At 34.2% G+C, this 10,912-nt stretch overlaps 1 protein-coding gene across 1 annotated transcript in view; it reads left to right on the top strand.

The window, feature by feature from the left end:
• The window catches only part of ZFC3H1 (zinc finger C3H1-type containing), a 53,925-nt gene that overhangs the window by 6,596 nt on the left and 36,417 nt on the right, over window positions 1-10,912 (top strand). Inside the window, exons 2-4 of the mRNA XM_017510074.2 lie at window positions 692-1,105; window positions 7,941-8,005; window positions 10,695-10,893. Of these exons, the coding sequence (XP_017365563.1) occupies window positions 692-1,105; window positions 7,941-8,005; window positions 10,695-10,893 (678 nt within the window). The remainder of the gene's footprint in view (window positions 1-691; window positions 1,106-7,940; window positions 8,006-10,694; window positions 10,894-10,912) is intronic.

Genomic DNA, 10,912 nt, shown 5'->3' with positions numbered 1-10,912 from the left:
TTTTTTTGAGTCAGAGTCTCGTTCTGTCGCCCAGGCTGGAATGCAGTGTTGTGATCTCGGCTCACTGCAGCCTCCACCCAGGTTCAAGTGATTCTCCTGCCCCAGCCTCCTCAGTAGCTGGGACTACAGGCCCGTGCCACCACGCCTGGCTAATTTTTGTATTTTTAGTAGACACAGGGTTTCACCAGTTGGCCAGGCAGTTCTCGAACTTCTGACCGCAAGTGATCCACCTACCTTGGCCTCCCAAAGTGCTGTGATTACAGGTGTAAACCACCGTACCTGGCCCCCTGAAATGTAAGTTGTCCACATTTGTGACAAACCATTCAGTTTCTCCCCTCTTCCTTAAGAAAAGAATCTTTAACATCCAGCTAATGATGGACTTTCCTGGAACTTACAGAAGGAAGGATGCTGTAACCTATCTAACTAGGTGGACTACCTGTGGATACTACTGGTAATTACGACACTAGTGATTTTGTAAGTGGAGTATTTATATGATACTTGTTAAATTCAAATATGGGCACATAATGCAAGTGGGCATTAGCTGCACATACATTAAATGAAATTTAGGAATTTTAAAATACCGGTTTATCTTTCTTGAAAAATTAAAATGGGAGAAAATTAACATCTAATTTTTTTTGTTAAATTTAACTGGAAAATTTTTGGACACTGGTTTCCTTAATATGCTGTTCAGCTAAAAGTTTCGGAAGGTCTCCATCAAGAAAAAATTATTCATCAAAAAATGAAAACTGTGTGGAAGAAACTTTTGAAGATTTGCTTTTGAAGTATAAGCAAATACAGTTGGAACTAGAATGCATCAATAAAGATGAAAAACTAGCTTTGAGTAGCAAAGAAGAGAATGTGCAGGAAGATCCTAAAACATTGAACTTTGAGGACCAAACTAGCACTGATAATGTCAGTATTACAAAGGATTCAAGTAAAGAAGTAGCTCCTGAGGAGAAAACACAAGTCAAAACTTTTCAGGCATTTGAGTTAAAACCACTCAGGCAAAAATTGACTTTACCAGGAGATAAGAACCGGTTGAAAAAAGTTAAAGATGGAACAAAACAGCTTTCCCTGAAATCTGACACTGCAGATTCTAGTCAAGGTAATGAAATTAAATACTTAAGTTAATAATGACTCTTCTTTATCTAAAGGAGTAACTACTTGTTTTAGTAGTGTATTTCATTGAAATGAATCTAATTATCTGTAAATTATTTTCTACTTTCTATGTAGACGTTCATTATTATTTAATAATGACTAATTTTGTTTGCTTTTAGTTTTTATTTCTTTATTTTTTTTGCCTGACATGCTGGCCTCTATAATAGAAAGTTATATGTAAGTGATAATAGTGGACACCTTTGTTTCCTGATTTAAATGGTTTTGACGTTTTCCATTAAATATGATGTTAAGTTTTTTGTAGGTATCCCTTGTTAGATAAAGGAGGGTTTTACCCTGGTTCTTAGTTTGAAATTTTCAGCATAAATGGATGTTGAAGTTTACAAAATCTTTTTTCTTCATTGCTGAATGAGCATCTAATTTATTTTAATTTGTTAGTATAATGAATTATGTAATTTATTTCTAGTATTAAACCAGCCTAGCATGCTTGGGTTAAATATAGTTTATGATATACCATTTTAAAATCATGGATTTGGCTTGTTTTTTCTTTTTATTATTAAGATATAATTTATATACAGTAAAATTTACCTTTAAACATTATAAATGTATAAGTTTATAGTTTTTCAGGTTTTGACAAATGCAGACAGTTGGGTAACCATCACCAGCCACCATTAAGATGCGGAATAGTTTCATCTACTTCAAATAGTTTCTCCAAGTATCTTTGTAGTTAACCCCTCCCTCAGCCCTTAGTTCACCTGGTAACCACTGATCTTTCCCTATACTTTGGCCTTTCCATAATGTCACATTAATGGAGTCATGTAGTATATTGCCTTTTTTTTTGAGACAGAGTTTTGCTCTTGTTGCCCAAGCTGGAGTGCAGTGGCATGATCTCTGCTTACTGCAACCTCTGCCTCCTAGGTTCAAGCAATTCTCCGGCATCAGCCTCCTGAGTAGCTGGGATTACAGGTGCACACCACCATGCTCAGCTAATTTTTTGTATTTTTAGTAGAGATGGGGTTTCATCGTGTTGGCCAGGCTGGTCTCGAACTCCTGACCTCAGGTAATTCACCTGCCTCGGCCTCCCAAAGTGCTGGGATTACAGGTGTGAGCCACCACACCTGGCCTATGTTGCCTTTTGATTATAGCTTATTTCATTTAGCATAATGTGTTTGAAATGTATTCATATAGTTTTTTTGTCAGTAATTCTTTTTTATTGTTGAGTATCCCATCATACTATAGTTTATCCATTTCCCAGTTATGTTTGGGTTTTCCCAATTTTTGACCATTATAAATAAAGGTTTGCTAGTGTTTTGTTTAGAATTTTTTTTATCTGTGTTCATAGCCTGTAATTTCCTCCCCCCCCCCGCTCTTTTTCCTTGCCAGTTTTTAATGTAAGGTTATGATACTCACAAAATTAGTTGGCGCTGGTTTCATCTTTATTCTCTGTAATAGTTGAAGATTGGAATTATTCTGAGATACATGGTAGATCTTACTCATAAAAGTGTCTGGGCCTGGGTGGAGATTTTTTCTGAAAAGGTTTTAATCTGACTGTTCATGTTTTCTATTTCTGTTAAGGCAGTTTATGTAAACTATATATTTTTTTGTAATATATTTCCTATGTTATAGAAGTTATAAAAATTATTAAGAGTCCTTTACTTTTTTATTTGTAGTATTTATAAATTGTATCTTTTTTTTTTCCTGCTCTCTTCTTTAATTTCCCCTGAAATAAGTCCATAGGTTTTTAAATTCAGTAGTTTTCAGCCTCTCCTGTTAAGATCATTTTAGGCCATAAATTTCGACTTGTTCTGTCTCAAGTTGGGATATTAAACTTTTTCATTCACTCTAAATATTTCTAATTTTTTTTTTTTTTTTTTTTTTTTTTTTTTTTTTTTTTTTTTTTTTTTTTTTTGAGACGGAGTTTCGCTCTTGTTACCCACACTGGAGTGCAATGGCGCGATCTCGGCTCACCGCAACCTCCGCCTCCTGGGTTCAAGCAATTCTCCTGCCTCAGCCTCCCCAGCAGCTGGGATTACAGGCACGCGCCACCATGCCCAGCTAATTTTTTGTATTTTTAGTAGAGACGGGGTTTCACCATGTTGACCAGGATGGTCTCGATCTCTTGACCTCGTGATCCACCCGCCTCGGCCTCCCAAAGTGCTGGGATTACAGGCTTGAGCCACCGCGCCCGGCAAATATTTCTAATTTTTATTTTTCATTGACTTGTAAGCTACTTGGTAGTATGTTTTTTATAAACATGTAGGTTTTCTAGCAGTATTTTTTTATTGATATCTAAGTCAATCATACTGTCAAAAAATAAGATTGCTATAACCAATCTTTTGAAATACTTAGAGACTTCCTTTATTGTCTAGTATATAATCAATTTTTTATAAGAGTTCTGAATATGTTTGAAATGAATGTATAGATTTCTTGAGCTTCTCATGTTGTTTACGTCTTTATTTTTTGACTTGCTTGATCAGTTACTGAGAACAGTTTGTCAGAATTTGCCAGTATGATGGTGAATTTGTGATTTTTACTTTTTGCTTTAAGTACTGTGAAGCTGGGTAATTGAGTCATTATGTAGTGACTTTATCTCTAATGTTTTTGACTAAAAGACTATTTTGTCTTATATTAATAGCCATGTCATCTTTGTCTTTATGCAATTTCCCACTCTTTCAGTCTTTCTATATCTTCATGTCTCAGATATTCTGTATAGTTTAGAGCTGGATTTAATTTATAATTTAGTATGACAATATTCGTCTTTTAACTTGAACATACAGTCTACTCATATTTTTTATGATTATTGATATTCGGTTTTCTTTTTTTCTTTCTAGCCTCATATTTTTCTTCACACAATTTTTTTTTTTTGTTTGTTTGCTAGTTTGGAAGTTAGATACCAAATTTCTGATCTTATAGTCCTACCAGTGTTTAAAGTTAATTAAGAACCTTACCCTTTCCCTGAAATACAAAGAATGTTGCTTGCTTGATTACCTTTGCCTATATATTTAGCACTTTCTTGGCTTACTCCTGACCATAAACTTGTTTGTAACCCATATCAATTTTTACTTCAGTTCTTTCACTCTGAGGGTAATGACTGTCTTGCTCATGGCCATTTTGTTTTCACTTGTTCTCCTGGCTCTGGCTCTAACTTCTTCTGCCTTCTCTGTGACCTTGCTTTATTTATTCTGCTTTATCTTTAACCATTGTCTCCTTAGGGTGTTCTTAATATATTTGAGTTTTCCAGCCAAAAATGGAAATCCTCTTTCTCATCCTACATTCTCTCTTAAACTTCCTTTTTTCAATAAGACTTCTGAGACATCTAGCCTGTACCAGCTTTTCACTTTACTTCTCATTTCCTTGTTAACCCAATACAGTTTGCTTTTCTGCCCTATCACAATACTGAAACTACTTATGGCAGTTTCCTATGACCTAACTGCAAATTTTAGTGGATGTTTTTTATTTCGTTCTTCCATTCATTAAAAAATTAGTTGAGCACTTTATTCCAGGCTCTTGGAAATAAATTGATGAACAAAATAGGTGGTCACTTATGCCTTCATGGGCTTGCATTTTAGAAGATAAAGCAGTAAACATGATGAGTAAATTAACTGTTATGAAAGATTAAAAGTATAGCAGGGTAAGTAGGAAAGGGATAGAGAGGATACAGGTTGCAGCACTAATAAGGTAGTCAGCATAGGTATCTATTTGAAGGTGAGATTTAAAGAAAGACTTTAAAGACAGCAAGAGAATAGCCAAATGTATATCTGGTGGAAGAGCCTTCTACACAAAAGGAATAACTAAAGCAGTGATTTTCAAAGTGTGGTTTCTGGGGACTGCATTATATGGGAACTTGATAGAAGCACAAATTCTCAGTCTCTACCTTAGATCTACTGAATTGGGAGCTCTGGAAATGAGGCCTAGTAATCTGTATTTAATTAGCCCTCCTGTTGATTCTGCTACGTGCTGAAGTCTGAGAATTGCTGAACTAGAGAAATGACCATAATACAGAAGGATGCCTGATGTGCTTGGGGAAGAACAAGGAGTCCTGTGCTAATACAGAAGAGAGAGTGAGGGGAATGAATAATGGGAGAGAAGGGATTGGAAATGGCAGGAGGGGGTAGATCTTAAAGAGAGGGCCTTGTAAAAACTTTTTTTTATTTCTAGTGAAATGGGAGCTCTTACAGGGTTTTGAGCAAAGGACTGGCATAATCTGTTTTACATTTTTAAGCATCACTCTGGCTGCATTGTTGAGAATATTCCATTGGGGGTAGATGTCTCTACTATATTCAGTTACAGTTTTCTTACCTTGAAATTTTGGGATTTCTGCAATATTATACCTATCTGGATTTTAAAAATAACCTTCTGATTTTCCTTTTCTGTCTTTTGTTTGTTTTAAATAACTTTTCCTGTGTAATTTCTTAATTTGTCATGTACTCAATGTCCCATTCTCTTGGGGTATTCTCATTATTATGGTTTTAACTACCACCCATATGCTGATGACTTGAGCTCACATTAGAGTTTCAGTTGGTAATATTTTAATTACTATGTGACAAGAACAATGTTCATTTTGGAGGTTTTGAGTAAAAATTGAGATAATTTTATTGTACAGACCTCTGACAGTGGTAGAACAATGTCTAGCTACCCATTTGATCAGTTTAAACCTGCGTTTATAATCTTTGTGTAAAGTTATATTTATTGTCTGAAATTTGTATTTATTTATTTATTGAATTTATTGTAATTATTTTTAAGGTAGAAATGTAGTCATAAGGTACCTGCTATGTTAATAGATATTTGCCTCTATGCTACATTAAAGGGAGGTGCTGCCATTTTGTATAGACAAGTGAGATCCTAATCAGCTATTTGATTTCTCATGACCTAATGAAACTCGTAAGTTTCTCATGTAGGTGAAAAATTTAGTGCTTTCTCTGTTTATTATTGGAAGGCTGTTTAATGTTTCCCTGTTTATTTTTGTGTAATAGTTATTACTATTCTGTTGTTTTTAAAAGTATGATTATTTTTGTGATAATGGGATATATTCATTCCCCAGTATTTCCACACTGCAAAATTGTACAATAAAAACAATAGGGTGTATGGAGAAAGTGGGTTAGAGGAACAACACTCAAAAGCTTTGTCCGTGGCACATGAAAAAAAAGATAAGAATCAACGAAAAATGATAGGACAGCTTTGCATGTGAAATGGGGGAAAAAAAAAAGTCTGAAATATTAAAGTAAATGTGAGCTTTCAATAAAATAGACCTAAAGTATACCTGTGGAAGTGCAGCATTTGCTACTTATGAGTTGTTTTGAAGTAGAACAAGGCGTGTTACCTGAAATGATATAGTAAATTGTAATACCAGATGTGGATGGATGTGGCTTATAACACACACACTGAACTTGGGTAGTTGATAGATACTTTCAAGTACATGGCTCAGATGACTTGGGTGCAGTTTTCTGCATTCTTAGTGTTTCTCTGAGACAAATCACACATAAGTAAATGTAAAATTTGTGTTATGTTCACATTCTTTTCTTTTTTTTTTTTTTGAGACAAAGTCTTGCTCTGTCACCCAGGATGGAGTGCAGTGGTGTGATCTTGGCTCACTGCAACCTCCACCTCCTGGGTTCAAGTGATTCTCCTGCTTCAGCCTCCCAAGTAGTTGGAACTACAGGGGCACACCACCATGCCCAGCTACTGTTTTGTATTTTCAGTAGAGATGAAGTTTAATCATGTTGCCGAGGCTGGCTTTGAATCCTGAGCTCAGGTGATCCACTTGGCTCTGCCTTCCAAAGTTCTGGGTTTACAGACATGAGCCACCACGCCTGGCCACTCAAATGATTTTCTAATGTATCATGTTGCAACAAATTCACATTTATAGAATGAGCCTTTTAACAGAACTCATTTGTCTTGAAATTTGGTCATTGACTTCTCTTTTTGTTGACTGAGTGCTTGATTAGTCATTTCTCTTATTTATTGAATGTTGCATATTCTTTCACCAGTAGGTTCACGTGAGCAGTCAAATTAGGATGTTTGCAACACTGACGGGTGTGGTATAATGGTAAAAACACTAGGCTTAGAGTTAAGATCTAGTTTAAATCCTAGCTTTGCAACTTCAGTTTGGTCATCTCTTAAGGAAAGATTTCTGAATTTTTAACATAATCTGTTTTAGCTGTAAAAGTATCTCAACAGGATTGTAAATGTTCTATATCTTTATTATGTGATGTGTAAAGCTGTTATAGATGAACTAATTTACAAACTTAAGATTTTGTACATTGTTTTGTCAGTCATCTGGGTCCAAAGCTAGGTTACTGGAAAAAAATGTATGGGTGGACTCAATTTTACTGAAATTTAAGCTGCCTCTACTGATGCTTTTCTAGATTGAATAAATAAAAGACCAGTTCTCTAATGCATAAATCCAATACAGTCTGCCAACTTTGAATTCATCCCAGCATAGAGGATTGGATTAATTTAGTCATCATTATATTCTGTCAGTGTGGATAATCCACTTGGTAATGAAGTGCTGCTGCTTGTTTCTATGCTTTATAAATTCTGTTCTTATTTGAAATGACTGTTTCTAGTCCAGAAGTCATTTTATTAAAGTGTGGTTTTATTTTAATATTTTGAATTGTTTTGCCTTATAACTTTCAATATTGAGGCTAAGAGGTTTGTTCAGATTTTCATTCTCTTTAATAGTATTTTCTTTTGGTTGAGAGACTGAGAAAATGAGACCCTTTAATGATATCCTTTAAAATAATTATCAGATATAATTTAGGATTATTTTATTTTAGATTGTGGCTATCTTTTAGAATATTCAAAAAAATTATTTTATTTTAAAGGATTGCAAGATAAAGAACAAAATTTAACAAGAAGAATTAGTACCTCAGATATTCTGTCTGAAAAGGTAAGATACTGCTTTGTGAGACTGGATCATCTCTGTAATACCAATTTTTGCATTGCTTTAATTTGTTTTTTGAAAAGGGAAATCCTGTCTTACTTTTCACTCATTTTCTTTTATCATTACTGTAACTCCATTTGGACATAAGCCTTAAAGATAAGAAATTCTGGAGCTCCATCTTGTAGTCTCTTTTCCCTGGGTTCTGCAAATTATGTTTCATTAAAGCATTGTATATATTCATGCAGGATCTTTTTTAAATCATTTGTTTTTTGAATCTTAATTTTGATCCAGATATTTTCTCTGTTTCTTGTGGGTTATCCTGTGTGGGTAAGCTTTGGAGTTAGGTAGACCTTCACCTGATATCAAATTCTACCACCGCTTCTTATTAGCTGAGTGACCTTGTATAAACTATTTAGCCTTTTCTTCTATATTCTTTTCTGTAAAATGAACTTAATGTCTTCTGTTATCTGGGTTGTTGTGAGGCTTCAGTAGAATGAAGTACAGAAACATCAAGCACTGTGTTTGATGTGCAGGCAACAATATAACCCAGCAATATAACCCAAACAGGCACTCAGTAACCCAAGTCTTTTCAGTTTGTTGACATAGAGATCTGAAATTGCTGTAGTTTTTTCTTTTGAGATTTCAGTTGGCTTTTCTGCATAAATTGAAAAGATTTAAGTAGCCTAGGAGCTTTAGGAAAAAGATGGCCCTGAATTTAGGAATGATAATATGTAACATACACATACATATTTTTAATACCCTCACAATAACCCTGTGAATCAAGTTGACATATATACATTTCAGAGATGAAATAAGAATCATATGAGTAGATTAAGTGACTTGCCTAAAGTTACACAGGAACTAAGTGTCAGAGCAAGTAAATGAGGTTGTCTGACTATTGAGAACTAATGAGCTTAGTCCTGTGCTCTTGCTGTTCAAGTAGCTACCTCACATAGAATATAGGTGGGTGACAGAATCAGTGGTTTCTTTCATTTCAAAGGGAGTAGTTGCAAAAAGTAATCAAAAGTCTCACTGGGTGTGGTGGCTTATGCCTGTAATCATAGCACTCTGGAAGGCTGAGGTGGGAGGATGCCTTTAGCTTGAGAGTTTGAGACCAGCCTGGGCAACATAGTGAGATCCCAAGTTGAAAAAAAGTAAATAATTAAAAAAAAAAAAAAAGAAAAGAAAATATTTTATCTCAACAGAATAGTGAGGATAACTTTATTTTAGTTAAACTCTCTAGATGAGCACTGTTTAATGGAATTTTCTACATTAATGGAAATGTTTTATAGCTGTACTCTCCAATATGGTAGCTATTAGCTACATGTGGCTATGAAGAACTTGAAAAGTGATTAGCATGGCTTAGGTACAAATTTTTAAGTTCAGTTTTAGTCGACTTATATTCAAATAGCCACATGTGGCTCATTGCTACCATGTTGAACAGCACAGCTTTAGAATTTCAGTATTAAGCAATAGAATTTGGTATGTTTAAATGACTTAAAATTTAAAAAAGAATGATGATAATTTTAAAATTATTGCTTACCTGTACTTATCAACAGTGGAAAGGGTAACTGTATCCTGGTTTGGTTAAACTGAAGTACTGAAGTGTATGATAGTAGTTAAGGGTTTATAGCAGTTCATATTCAGGTGAAATCATTAGTTAGTGTCCACTATTTTCTTTATGTTTAACAATAGAAATAATTTAATTGGATTTGAGGAGAAAATATAATTACAATTTGCCTATAAGAAAAAGTTATTAGATAAGTGGGCCTTAATCTTTTTCGACTCTTCCTTTCCCTTCTATGCACATACATAAAGAAAAAACAGTGTTTTATGTTTAACTTCAGGGGTGGGGAAGCCAAAGGAATCCCCCTAAGCTTTATTAAAATCCATGGACTCAATTTAATTAAGAACCTCTAGGGAGCCTGACATTTTTCATTTCTATTTTTGCTATAATGTAGAGAATAGATTAATTTTTAAAACTATTTCAAAAGTGAAATGCAAAAATTAAGTTATCTAATTGGAAAAAAGTTACCAGACATCTGCTTTTAACATTATTGTCCTGTTTTAGCTTTCCTGAAGAAAATTCTTGGGTGTTCAAAAATATTTAAAATGTTCAGATAAATATCTGTAGCCTTAGAACACATAGCAGTCAGCTGTAAACAAATCTCTATAGATTTTTCCTTCAACAGTAATTTATAGAATTAAAAAATATACACAGTAAAAGAAAATCTGTAAGTTTGATTCTTAACATTCAGTGTGTGTCCGTTCTCTATTACTTGAGAAGCTAGCAAATCATATAACCATGGAACCACTTCTGTTTTCCTTACCTCTCCTGGGTCTTGATTTCTTCCTTGCATTTGTTTCCATCAGACGTTTATTCCTTTAGGTTTGGGAAGCCCTTTTAAATATTAGTTAATAACTCTTTTATTTTTTGCATTATCCTATTCTATCAGTTGTACTACCTCACCAGTGCTACATTACATATATACACATACCTTCTGCACACTGATCTTCTATTCATATATTAGGAGTCTTGGGCTATGGGAAGTAAATTACTTATTTTATCTGTATTTTCCTTGTCCTATTTGCTGCCAAACTTTCAATTTTTATCTTATAAAGGATTTGACTTGATGAAATGTATAAGATAAGTAATAGAATTTAATAATTTAAACTCGTTCTTTTTTCTTTAAAGAAACTTGGTGAAGATGAAGAGGAGTTATCTGAATTACAGCTTCGCCTTTTGGCTCTTCAGTCAGCCAGTAAAAAATGGCAACAAAAAGAACAGCAGGTGATGAAAGAAAGCAAAGAAAAGTTGACTAAGACGAAAACTGTGCAGCAAAAAGTTAAAACAAGCACAAAACCACATTCGGCCAAAAAAGTTAGCACTACAGGTGATCATTTCTGCTATTT

The sequence above is a fragment of the Cebus imitator genome, unplaced genomic scaffold (assembly GCF_001604975.1).
Source record: "Cebus imitator isolate Cc_AM_T3 unplaced genomic scaffold, Cebus_imitator-1.0 Scaffold429, whole genome shotgun sequence".
NCBI classification, from domain to species: Eukaryota; Metazoa; Chordata; class Mammalia; order Primates; family Cebidae; genus Cebus; species Cebus imitator.
Note: the sequence above shows the minus strand (reverse complement) of the source record. Positions and strands in the feature narration are given on the sequence as shown.